This window comes from Quercus lobata, chromosome 8, assembly GCF_001633185.2.
Source record: "Quercus lobata isolate SW786 chromosome 8, ValleyOak3.0 Primary Assembly, whole genome shotgun sequence".
NCBI lineage: Eukaryota > Viridiplantae > Streptophyta > Magnoliopsida > Fagales > Fagaceae > Quercus > Quercus lobata.
This window is the reverse complement of record NC_044911.1, coordinates 12326027-12339302: the sequence shown is the minus strand read 5'-3', so window position 1 is coordinate 12339302 and position 13276 is coordinate 12326027. Positions and strand designations below refer to the sequence as shown.

The 13276-nt window shown below is 36.7% G+C and overlaps 2 protein-coding genes across 2 annotated transcripts; both read right to left on the bottom strand.

Annotated features, from left to right (window-relative positions):
* Nucleotides 1–27: 27 nt before the first annotated feature.
* On the bottom strand, nt 28–2551 carry LOC115956400. Its single transcript, XM_031074795.1, has 4 exons — nt 2417–2551; nt 1471–2161; nt 997–1202; nt 28–657 (listed from the first exon to the last, which is right to left on the bottom strand). The coding sequence occupies exons 1-4, from the start codon at nt 2549–2551 to the stop codon at nt 28–30; spliced, it is 1662 nt and encodes a 553-aa protein (XP_030930655.1).
* Nucleotides 2552–4908: 2357 nt separating this feature from the next.
* On the bottom strand, nt 4909–5685 carry LOC115956399. The gene is made up of 2 exons (XM_031074794.1): nt 5190–5685; nt 4909–5042 (listed from the first exon to the last, which is right to left on the bottom strand). The coding sequence occupies exons 1-2, from the start codon at nt 5683–5685 to the stop codon at nt 4909–4911; spliced, it is 630 nt and encodes a 209-aa protein (XP_030930654.1).
* Nucleotides 5686–13276: the final 7591 nt, after the last annotated feature.

Below are 13276 nucleotides of genomic sequence, written 5' to 3'. Positions count from 1 at the left end.
TTTTTTGAAAGGGGGATATTCATTCAATTAAAGAAGTGAAAGATCACGATACAAGGCTTCAATTGCTGGTGGGGGAGAGTCCTCCATCCAGTAAACATCCTCATCTAAAGTATTTCTAGCAAATTGGGCCAAAACATGTGCTACTTGATTCCCACCCCTCCTAATATAGCCAACACTAACCCATTGCAAACTCCGCAACAAATGGCGAATGTCATCCACAACATTGCCAAATGGAGAAGTGTTTTCCAAAGAAGAAGAGATAGCATGAGTAACATTGATATTGTCCCCTTCAACTATCAACCTCGAAAATCCAGCATCCACTCCAAACTCTATAGCTTTTTGGCAAGCAAGAAATTCAGCTTCATTGCTGTTGCACACCATCGGACCACTAGCAGTCATAGCAGCCATTACTTCACCTTTTTCATTTCGAATAATTGCACCATAGCCTGTTCTACCTAAATCTGAAAACACAGCAGCATCAAAGTTTAGTTTAAACTCTTCTAGTGGCAGTGGCTGCCAAATATCACCTATTGGTTGCTGTGTTCGTTGCACATCCAGCCGATTTTGTGCACTTCTAAACTCTGTGATATACTCCTCAGCCCGAGTATTTAAACTACTTGGTACCTTCAGTCGACCACCATGCAGCAGGCTGTTACACTGATTCCAAACAAGCCAAGACAGGCATGGTTCTGTAGTCAAAGCAACTTCGTCACTTTCGTGCACCCATCGAACGACAGCCCTTTTGGGGGTTCCTTAGGGACCGATTCACTCTGCATAGATTGACTGAACGGTCCAAAATAATTCAAGCTCATCTTGATTAAGGCGCTCCAGCAACTACTCCATCAAATGCACCATATCTGCCTGGCCATGTCTAGATTTCTGCAACTTTCTAGAACTACCAGCCCATATATCTTAGACCGTAGCACAATCCCAAAGGGCATGAATAGTGGATTCTAATTCCCTTGTACAAATCAAGCATTTATCATCATGAATAACCTTTCTTATGGTCAGATTTGCAGCAATTGGGAGTATCTCGTGGCATGCTCTCCATACAAAGACTTTCACTTTGTTTGGAAGTCGAAGCTTCCATATGGCACTCCAGATATTTTTTGCATCACCTTCCATTGATGTTCCACCCCAGTTAGCATCAGTTAAGAGCCTCCTCGCTACATGATAAGCTGACTTAACACTAAACAACCCCCCTTGAATTATACAGCCAAAAAACAGAGTCAGGTACATTTCTTCGACTCAATGGAATTTGGCATATTGCTTCAGCTTCATCCCTATGAAATATTGCCCTGATGTCCTCATATTTCCAAATGTTCAATTCCAGGTTAATCAACTTTGCCACCAACGGCTCACCCCAATCTCTCTGGACCGAATTAAGGACTTTATTTTTTGGGAAGTTTGGCAGCCATCTATCCTTCACAGCATTGATTGAATATCCATTCCCAACTCTCTAACAATGACCTGCTTGAAGAATTGGTTGTGCTGCCATCAAACTCCTCCACACATATGAACACTTAGGGGATTCTTTAGCCTCTAGGAATGATGATCTCGGAAAGTACCTCGCCTTAAAGCATCGATAAAGCAGCGAATCAATACCTTGAATCAACCTCCACCCTTGCCTGGCCAACATAGCCAAGTTGAAGGCTCTCAAATCTCGAAACCCCATTCCACCCTCTTTCTTTGAAGTCATTAGCTTATCCCAACTCTTCCAATGAATTTTTCGTCCATTGCCAATTTGACCCCACCAAAATCTTGCACACAACGCTTCAAGTTCAGAGCAAAATTTCAAAGGGATTTGGAATACACTCATAGTGTATGTGGGTATAGCTTGAGCCACAACTTTGATGAGGATTTCCTTGCCAGCCCTAGACAGCAACATTCCTTTCCATCCTTGGAGTTTCTTCCAAACTCTGTCCTTCAAATCAGAGAAGGTGTTATACTTAGCCCAACCAATTAAAGTTGGTAGGCCCAAATATTTAACAAACTGGTCCACTTCCTTTACTCCCAAAATCTCCAAAATCTGTCCCTTTTGCCTTTCCGAAGTATTAGTGCTGAAATAAGCTAAATACTTTTCCAAATTAATGCTTTGCCCAAAAGCTCTCTCATAAGTTTGGAGGATTTCTGCTATGGTTTCTCCTTCAGCCTGAGTTGCCTAACAAAACAGTAATGAATTATCTACAAACATAAGATTAGTAATCTTTCGTGCACCTCTACAAATTGACACTCCCTTAATCCTCCCTTCCAATTCTGCTTTTTTTAACAAAGTAGTAAGGCCTTCAGCGCACAGAAGAAATAAGTATGGTGATATCGGATCTCCCTGATGAATTCCTCTAGATGGCTGAATCATCCCATAAGGTTTTCCATTCATCAAAATAGAAAAGGATGGAGTTGTGACACAGCTCATCACCCTCTCTATCCAACCAGTTGGGAATCCCATTTTCTCCATAATACTTTGCATGAAGTGCCACTCAACCCGGTCATAGGCCTTGCTGATATCAAGCTTCAAAGCCACACCCTTTTTCCCTTTTTTTCTGGCATGCATTGTATGAAGTGTCTTATAGGCCTCCAATACATTATCAGTGATCAGTCGCCCTGGTACAAAGGCACTCTATGTGGATGATATTATCTGCGGCAGTACCTGTTTCAATCTGTTTGCCAACACCTTGGAAATAATTTTGTAAATAACATTACATAAACTTATAGGCCTAAATTCAAACATTCTCTCTGGATTTTGTACTTTGAGAATAAGCACAATATTTGTATGATTAATTTCAGGGAGCATGTTACCATTATTTAAAAAATCCAAAACAGCTAAAACAACAGAATCACCCATAATATGCCAGAAATTTTGATAAAAAAGGGCATTCATACCATCAGGTCCTGGAGCTTTTGTTGGTCCCATCTGAAAAAGGGCCGCTTGCACTTCTTCAGCAGTAAATTGAGTGGACAAAAATTCCTACATGTCCTTGGTCACCCTAGTATCCACTGCATCCAAACATTCCTCCATCTGATCTCCCACCCTTGCCTGAAAAAGATTATCAAAGTAATCTGAAGCTACTTGAACCACCTCCTCCAAATTCTCCACCCACAGCCCTTGTGAATTCTGGATGCCTTTTATATAATTTTTCCTTCTTTGTGAAGCTTTGGCATGAAAAAATTTTGTATTTCGATCAGCATGTTTCAGCCAATATATTCTAAACTACTGAGCCCAGTAAATTTCTTGCTTTTGTAGAAGGTCATCTATCTTTTTGCTCAAACTCAAAAATTAAGCTTTGGAAGCTTCAGTAAGTTCTGCCTCATTCAACCTGTCTAGTTGCTTCTGAGTTTCCTTAATAGCCACCGTATCCGGGTCAGTTATTAATGAACCCCAAGCCATAAGATCCACCCCACAAGCCTTTATTTTTTCCTGTACAGCGGCCAACCCATCCCTGTTCACACCTCCATTCCCCCAAGCCTCTCGAATAACATCTGCACATTCATCCCGAAGCAACCATGACTCCTCAAACCAGAAACTTCTCCCACGATACTGCCTTGGTTGTGAAAAGGATTGAACATGAAATAAAAGTGGAAGGTGATCCGATGCATGAGATGACAAGTGCACAACTCTACTCATCTGAAATCTGTCAATCCACTCTTTATTGGCAACCCCCCTATCCAGCCGAATCTTAGTATTAGCTTCCCCAGGCCTCTTATTACTCCAAGTGTAGGGATATCCCTTAAAACCAAGGTCATGCAGTTGACAAGAGTTCAATGCCTCCCTAAATGCTTCAATCTGAGAATATTGCGGCTGTCTTGCACTCATCTTTTCAGATGCATGTAAATACGCATTGAAATCTCCAATCACCACCCATGGACCCACCACAAATGGTTGTAAATATTTTAATAATCTCCATGAATTTTCCTTCTACTGTGCATTTGGCCACCCATAAAAACCCATCAGATACCAAACAAAGCCATCCTCTTCAGTTACTTTAGCTAATACGTGGTTAGCTATGAAATTAATAACCTCCAAACCTACATCATTCTTCCACAAGAATGCCAATCCTCCCCCAGAATCCGAGTGTTTAACTATAATTTTATTCTAAAATGGTAAGTTTCCATACAAATTTTCAAAACCCTCCTTATCAAGTCTAGTTTCCATCAAGAAACATACCGTGGGAACTTGCTCCCTCACAATTTTGCGAAGGTTTCGACCTGTCCAAGGGTTCCCAAGCCCTTGGCAGTTCCACCTTAACAGCCTCATTGCTCCCGGCAAGGGTGGCTCTCCACCCCCGTCGATCCATGGTCATTATTTTCATCATCACTGTTCAATTTTCCTTTCTTGCAAATCTACTCCTCAGCCTGCCCTTCAACAGGTTCACATGACTCTCTCTTTCCCAATCCAGGTAGCATAATAGTTTTGCTAAAACCTCCTAAGCCAAAGTCCATTCTATTCACGTGAGTCCAAGAGCCTTTGGGCTTGACATTAGTTAGCCCACTCATACCCGGACTTAAACAAGATACGTCCAGCCCCTGCCCTTGAGTTTGTATCACAACATCCACCAAATTGTCCTCATTGGATCTTAAACTAGCCCCCACATTCTCATCCTTTCCATTTAAATTCATGCTGACCTGTCCATTCTCTTTATTTTCCTTACCCGTTTCTTCAGCAGTTGATTTTGCGCCCTTCACGTTTGCATGGGACTGAATATGCTCATTATTGCTGAGCGTGATTTCAGCAACTATTCCAGGATTCACGGCCTCATCATTAAGCACTCTTCTAGGGTTTTCAACGGTGCTAGGGTTTCCAACGTCATCCAAGTTTGCCGTCGCCGCCGTTGTGCTCATCGGACCCTCCTGCACTCCATGTTTCGATCTCATCTTTGCTGCATAATATGTTTCCTCCTCCGTGCCTGCCATCTAACCTGAAGCTTTAGCAGATAGTGTTCTTGGACGACCACCTACAGCTCTGAGAAAGTCACCATATTGATATTCAATTCTTTCACTCTTTTTCTCCACTGCATAATGGGCTGCACAATGCCTCAAATCATGGCCTAAAATTCCACAGTAGTGACAAAAGATGGGTAATCTCTCATACTTAAAAGATACCCACGTTTTACCACCATCCGATCCAGCAATAAACCCTCCCCGTCAAATAGGTTTTGCAATTGGAAGGGCTACCCGGACTCTTATAAACATACTTATATCGTCTTTCCGTTTCTTCCATTCCACCTCCTCAACCTTGCCCAGACGGCTTCCCACTTCCCTTGCTACATGAGGTGAAACCATGTCAAATGATGCATCCCATATTTGAACCCAAAGGGATGCCAACTCCAATCGAATATTTCTCACAGTCATACCCTTTTTCCACCTCTGAAGTAATAGTAGCTGATTATCAAAGGACCAAGGGCCTCCTCTCAAGATCCTCTCCAAATCAAACTCTGATTGAAATTTGAATTGAAAGAATTTTGGCCCTACTTCAAGAATTTGCATAGATTCATTCAATCCCCACGTGTGCCGAATCATATTCTTCGTTGCAACTTTGTTGAACGACTTACATGTGAGGAATTTTCCAATGAAACTCGAAGTGCAACTTTCAATAGCTTCCAATCTTCCTTCATCCGAGATGGCTATAGTTTCTTCTTCTTCTATAGTCAACTTCATCTTATCGAGCCTATCACACACAGCGTCCTCCATTCTGCCTTGGTTATCACTGGACAATTACCCTTCGCACACAGCCAAGGGAGAAAGAACTCGCACTAGAACGAGAGGAAGAGCTCCACGAGAGGGAGAGTTATTTGTCTGCTCTTGCATCTTAAGACAATTGAAATTCACAATTTTCTTGGAACACCAGATGAGGTAAAACTTGTAAAATATTTGCTGAGGCATGCAAAAGTTTTGGTATTGATGACAATATATTGGTACGATTTAATGATGGACTCAGAAAGCCAAACGACAATGGTAAAGACGAAAGTTGATATATCAAAGTCTCCAAGAGGTTCAAATACCTGTCAACTCATATTTCATCATTTGATGTATTGACTATGTGCTCCATCCTTCTGGAAGATCAGCATCTTTTGAATCACCGTCTGCCTTATTAATGTAAAAATTTATACCATTTTTACATTAATAAGGCAGACGGTGATTCAAAAGATGCCTTATTAATGCCTTATTTAGTACTGTAATAACAACAACGTAGTCCTACTCGAAACCAAATATTACCTTGCTTTACCTTAGAAGATTTGGAACTGCTCATTTTAGAGAGCATTTTGATATCTTATTGCTTTCTTAATTATGTGCAAGTGCAACAAGAGGTTAGTGATTGTTATGTGGAAATGATAGTTGTAGATCCATCTAAATAGTTGATCTTGATTGATATGTTATAGGTGATTGGACTTAAAGAGTGGGTGTGTTCACATTTTCAATTGGTATGACATTGGATTAATTAGAAAATTCTGGTAGCTAGGGAATCCTTCAAAAGAGAACAACCACTACTTCTCTCCTATGGCTTGGAAAGATTTATGCCAATCCAAGAAGGATGGTGGCCTTGGTTTCAAATTTTTCAGATTTCATTATCTCCCTGCTAACAAAGCTCGCATGGTGGATTTTAGGAAGAAAATAAAAGAGGAAAATTTTGTATTCAAGCCTTGTCTCAAAATATAAGGTAGATAGGAAATGGCCTTGGGCATAGACTCCAAAATAGGCCTCCTGGACTTGGAAAAGTGTAGAAGCAGCCAAGCCTATTCTTTTAGGTGGAGGCGTGGAGCATGTAAGATTGTGAAAAATGGGGAGTATCTTGGGAGGATCCATGGACTCCAAATCTTCCCAACTTCAAACTAGTGCTTGTTCAAACCCATGGGTAGGACTCACCCTTGAAAACTAGCTTGCAAGGAAAGGGTGTCCAAGAGTCTATAAACACATGGTTAAACTTATACTTAATCAATGTGGGACACTAGGATCATAAAAGTGCCTAAGTCACCTAAATGCTTGAATAATTGCCTAGTAGTGTCACAATTATTTACGCCAAACAACCAAGGGTGGGATGAAGCACAACTTTCTCAGTAATTTGAGAATGATTCAGTCAAGGCTATTAAGCAAATTCCAATCAGGGCAGGCAGTTCTTCAGATGGGTGGACCTGGACCAAATCATCAAACATCCCCTAACTGTTAGATCAGCTTATTGGGAAGTTACTGCCTCCAATAGAGGGGATGGGCTTGATGAGGTCAAAGCAAAAATATGGAAGTCTAATTTACATGAGAGGCTAAAGATGATGCTATGGAGAATTACCTCTGGAATAATTCCTACAAAGGATACCATTTTGGGGCTCAACCCAGACATTGACCCAGCTTGCCCCTATGTGGTGAATCTCCTGAAACTTCAGTCCATATCTTCATCCATTGCTAGGTAGTCGGATCGGGAGTGTAATTACCCCTAATTTTTTTTTTTTTTTTTTTTACCTTTAAAAAGATCAATGATATTGTTAGGGGGGGGGGGGGGCAAATGTAATTTTATTGTATATAGGCTGGTATTTTTATAAATAAATTTTGGGCCTAAGAATACTTCTGTCCCTACACACAGCATACTTTCTTAAACAACGTGGGACAATTATCCATCTTTGTTGTTGTTGTTGTTGTTTTTTTTTTTTTTTTTTTTTTTTTGAAAAACAAACGTGTGCACACAATATTTGGGAGTTCTTAAAATTAGATTCAATCATGGTAAAATTTGAATGGATTTGATTTTACCACATCATGATCTAAAGATTTTAAATAGATATTGACTAACACTTATTTGAGATGTAATTAAAGTATTATAAGATGCGACAAAATCTAATATATTCATTTCACAATGAATTAAGTAGGCTTTTAATATCTCCACAATGGTTTAGATCATGATGTGGTAAAATCAAATCCATTCACTTTTTACCATGATTGAATATAATTTTAAGAACTCTCAATTCTCAAATATTGTGTGTGCGCCTGTTTGTTTTTCAAAAAAAAAAAAAAAAGGATAAGTACTAGCATATATACAATAAAATTACACTTGTTCCCCTTAACAATATCATTAATCTTTTTAAAGACCATAAAAAAATTCAGGGGTAGTTACATGCCTCTCCCTTCAGATTTAGAGAAATGACACTCCACCCAAAACTTGAAAATTTATACCCAAAAATTTCAATTTTACCCAAAACAAACAACCCAATCCTTTAAAAAAATTTAAGTAAAATGATTTTGTCATTCTCCATCAAAATTTTAAACAAAATAATTGTGTCAATAGATAGTTAGAACTAGAAAATCAGAATACTACATGCTTGTTTGTGGAGTGGTCGTACTTATGATTACTTTTTCCAATTTCTACTGCAACTATGGAGTGAGTATTTTCAACTATGAATGTAATCAAAATTGACTTTCATAACAAAATAGAAGATGATTTTTTGACAGGCATTATGATGTTATGGATATCGATGCGACAATTTATATGGATTCAATCATAAATGATTTTGAATATTTAAAAAAAAAAAAAAAAACTAAGTTCCATTGTCATTAATGATTGCATTGTAATGTATTAAGAAACAATGATTTTATATTTTTGTCCTTGTTGATGGTTTTTTAATACTAAATAAATACTTATTTGGAGTTTAATAATGATTTTTTTTTTAACTTGTGCCTCTAAACTCCAAGTCCTGGCTTTGTTCCTAATTATGTGTAAGGAGTGGAGTTTGTGGTGTGTTTTTGTATTAGAACCTCATTCTCTCTCCTTTTTGTGTGTGTGATATTTTTGAAAAAAATTAATAAATAAATGATTAAAGGAGAAGAAGAAGAATAGTATTATACTATTCACAATTAATAGAGTGTTGGGGGAGAAGCCCAACGATAGCAATGAGCTTGTGATAGTAAGCCCATGGGCCCAGGTAAAAAGTTGGGAAATAAAACATGACCAAGTTGAATAGAGCTGGCCCAACCCATAAACCCTATGAAGGTAGACTAAGAAGTTAGGAAGAAAGGGGAAGGAATCACAATCACTTAAGTCTCTAAAGGGAACCAGCCGAGGATCAACTCCACCTCGGTCATTAGCTGAGTAGCTCCTTGCCCTTTGCAACATGCCGAGAGCCCTCCCAGAATTGTGAAGAAAGACAAGAAGTTGTTCAGATTAGGGACAGACCCAGGTGTGGGCCCAGGCCCTTCCGAGTCCAAATTTTTATTTTTTTAGTTATTATATATTTCATTTTTGTAGTTGGGCTCCCTTTCCAAAACCTTAGACCTCCTTTTTCCCAATCAACCTAACTAGCCTAACTCAAATAACAACTATCCAACCCAAAAACAATAAAAACATTCATAATAGTGATTGTATTTTAGCAAAAAAACTTTTTTACCACCAAAAAATCATGTATTATTGGAAAAGCTAAAGCTAAATTTTTTGCAACTACAGTAAATTTGTATAAATACCAGTTGACTACAGCAAGTTGTTAAAAATAAAATATAATATTTTATTAAGATTACATCTCTTCCTTCAATTAAAAAAAAAAAATCAAATTCTCTCTTTTCCTTTATTATTTGAATGAGTTGTTCATATTATTTTAAATGAAGTGATTAAAAAAAAACATAACATTTGATATTGGGTCTATTGTAAGTGACGTGGTAAAATAGATATAGTAGATTTTGAGGTGCAAAAAGTTAAAACTTTTAACACTACCACTATGAATGCTCTAATTTTTTTTTTTTTTTTAAATCCTAACCAGCCTAGTATTAAAAAAAAAAAAGGTATTTGTTTTTGTCTTTGTTGGTAGATGATTGTATGTTAACATATTTAGAAGTAATGATTTTGTATATTTTTAATATTCATACTATATGAATGCCTATTTGGAGTTTTTTTCTTCTTCTTTATGCTTTGGTCCTCGCTAACTTAAAATCCTGAGTCTGTCCCTAGTTCAAATGAAAGATCAGACAAGTTCGAGCATCCAAGGGAGGAAACGTTTGACTTAAGCAACCATCCCCTCTGCATTAAATGACTTTCACCTACTAGCTATACTGCATTTGATACTGAATGACCCGTCTAAGTAATGCTAAGCACCCATTTTTCCATCCACTTGCACCTCAAAAAAGAATGTAGAAATGCAAGATAGGACAAGTATCTCCCCCTCTCAAAATCCACCCTTTAGGTGAACAATAAGGCAAGGACCTCCTTTAGTATAAATAGGAACTGATCCCCCGTGAGCAAAGGATTCAGAAAACTTCTCAAAAAAAAAAGTGTCGTGTAAACATAGAACAGATTTAAACAATTTGTACGTTTGGGTCCTACTATAGGTTCTTGGTCTATATTTATTAATTAGTTGTATTGGTTGGGCCCTTGTCAATTTCAAGCGGATTTTACCCAATACAAAGGGAAACCACATTATTCAGTAAAGGGAATTCTAGAGTCAGACTAAATTTATTGCTCTCCTTGTTTGGTCAATAAATTTCTTCAGGTTTTCTCACTTATGGAGTAAACTACCGAAGTGAGAAACAGCTCATTTTATGTGTGAACACTTTGTTATGTCAAACTTTTAGAACACCCACCTACCCGAGCACCCTGGTTTAGAAACTTGCGTGAGGCTCTTGTTATTTCCTTCACTTCTTTCTGCTAATATGCCGCAATCCTTTCTTATAATATAAGGTAAGGTATTTTAATAGATAAGCACTTTTTCTTCTTTTGGCTAAATTACAAAGAGAGTTTTGTTTTCAGTGTCATCTCCCATAAATAATATTTTGTGAATCAGCACTTCATAAATTTTCACGATATATATGGTGAAATTTATCTGTTCATTAGTTTTTTGATGTATGTGTTGAAAGTCCAACTATGTAAACATTTGCGATCGCTGTGTATACGTGCTTTTCTAAAAACTTTTCCCCAAGTTTCACTACTACATATGCTCTAATATTTATACAAAGACCGCAACAAAATTGTCATTTTCATTTAAAAAGAAAATTAAGTAAAATAATTTTTTTTATCCTTTTCAATTCAATGTCTACGACTCATTCTCATCCACAACTCTGCCATAATTTATGGCCTGTTTGGTTAAAGATTTTTAGTATAATTATTTAAATGTTATGGAAATATATAAGTGGGTTAAAAAGTATTGTAAAAATACATGTTGTGGTATTTAAACATTAAAAACTATTGTTTAAATACCCCTACCAAACACACCATTAGTTCTAGGGATCACAACTTTTCCTTAATTCTAGTGCAATTCTGGGACCACAATTTTGCCATAATTTTATGTTGTTTATTATTTTCATATAAATTCACAATTTTTTATCTATCACTCATAATTTGCCACATGAATTGTGTCAAGGCCCAAGGATATTGAAGTTAAATTGGCACTTTTTCATACACAAAGTGCTTGGATGTTTAGGAAGAAATGATTCGAGTTGCAGACTTAACAACATATTGTAATTATCTTTAAAAAAATACTTTCTTTAAATTTGAATAACTAATAACAATCTGTTGCTATATAATATAATTTTAAAAATGAGTGTATAATTAATTTTTGACAAGAATAATTATGTTCAAATAAAATTAAATAGAAAAATGTTAATGGATGCCATTTGTTAATAAACTATTCTTTTGAAATTTTTTTATAAAAAAAAAAAGTCACTACCTTGTAATTATCTTTAAAAAAATATTTTCTTTAAATTTGGATAACTAATAAAAATCGGCTGCTATATATGATAATTTTAAAAATAACTGTATAATTAATTTTTGTCTAGAATAATTATGTTCAAATAAAATTAAACAGAAAAATGTTAATAGATTTGTTAATAAACTATTCTTTTTAAATTTTTTTTTTTTTTAAAAGTCACAACCTTTTATATTTCCGTGATATTAAAATATTCCTTAAAAGGATTCTTTATCGAAAGATGCGTAAAAGTAATACTTGCAAGATAAATGAGACAGTCTTCTAAGTTGGAATAAAAATAAAATACAAAAGAAAAGGTAAAACAAAATTGATTATGAAGATATAGGCTCACAGCTTACAGCTCACGACTTGTTTGTTTTTTTTTTGAGATTGAGCTCACGACTTGTTGATGTGATAATGTCTTTTTGTTGCATGATATGACGTGATAACATCCAAAACATTTAAATGATTGATGTGATAACTCGTACAGAAAGAGAAGGGAGAGAGAAAATGCTGGTGAAAAACTATTAGGCATACCATGGTTATTGACGTGATTTTCTTTAACTTTTTCAATTAATAAAATGTTATTATTTATGTAAATTTAACATCATTTAATAATTTTTATTTTTTATACTGATTAGGAAGTTCACACGTATACTTATATAAATAATATCATCTATTTATTAAAATAAATAAATAATATCATCTAATTGGTGGACCACGTCAACCATTCTCCTGATATAAATAAGAATTTTTTCTAGTTTTATGGAAAAATGGAGAAGAAGATAAATATTAGTCTCATAAAAAGTATTACAATTTTTACTATAATTTGCCTCATAACGAGGAGCACTTACATTGAGGTTGTTAAAAGGACTAAATAGTCATTTTAGCAACCCAAACACTGAAAACACACCATACAACACGAGAACTAATTTGTCTGAGAGGTATATAATAGCCTACTGTAGCTGAGACGTATTTGCTACAATGCTTTTTTGAATCACACACGCTCAGCCCTCCCACACGTGACTCGGCCTTCACGCATAACCCTATCTCTCTTCTTATTCTCTTCAGCCTTCACGTAAACACACTGCCTCCTCCCACGCTCAACCTCTCTCACACCCAGCCTCTCTCTCACGCTCAACCTCTCTCACACCTAGCCTCTCTCATGCTCAACCTCTCTCACGCAACAACAAGGATGCCACAAGGTTGAGATCGGTGTTTGGGTTTGAATTGTGATTTGATCGGCGTGGGTTTGATTTGTGATTTGTGGCTGTGGGTTTGTTTTGTGATGTTCTGTGGGTTTGTTTTATGGTGGCTGTGGGTTTGTTGGTGGTGGTTGTGCAGTGTTGGCGTTGGATTTTTTTTTTTTTTTTAGTTATTGTTATTGGGGTTTGTGGTTGTGGTTGGTGGGCCGACGGTGGAGGTGGTGAAAGTAGTTGTGGCTAGTGGGCCGATGGTGGGGTGGTTATCTATGGGTTCTGGATGATGGTGGTAGTGAGTTGTTGGGGTTGATTATTATATTTATTTTATTAGTTTGTTTATATTATTTTAATGTGAATGTTAAAATAGAAGTTTTGATGTGGGATGAATCATAAAGTGTGTTGTTAAAATAAAATAAAAAAGTTTTTGAACTG

Coding starts and splice junctions, on each gene's coding strand:
- LOC115956400 (XM_031074795.1), bottom strand. CDS start 2,551: ATGCATGCCAGAAAAAAAGGGAAAAAGGGTGTGGCTTTGAAGCTTGAT. Junction 1,203..1,470: donor ACAACCAATTCTTCAAGCAG/GTCATTGTTAGA, acceptor GTATAATTCAAG/GGGGGTTGTTTAGTGTTAAG. Junction 658..996: donor CAAATCTGACCATAAGAAAG/GTTATTCATGAT, acceptor GTTTGGAATCAG/TGTAACAGCCTGCTGCATGG.
- LOC115956399 (XM_031074794.1), bottom strand. CDS start 5,685: ATGGAGGACGCTGTGTGTGATAGGCTCGATAAGATGAAGTTGACTATA. Junction 5,043..5,189: donor GAAACGGAAAGACGATATAA/GTATGTTTATAA, acceptor GTGGAATTTTAG/GCCATGATTTGAGGCATTGT.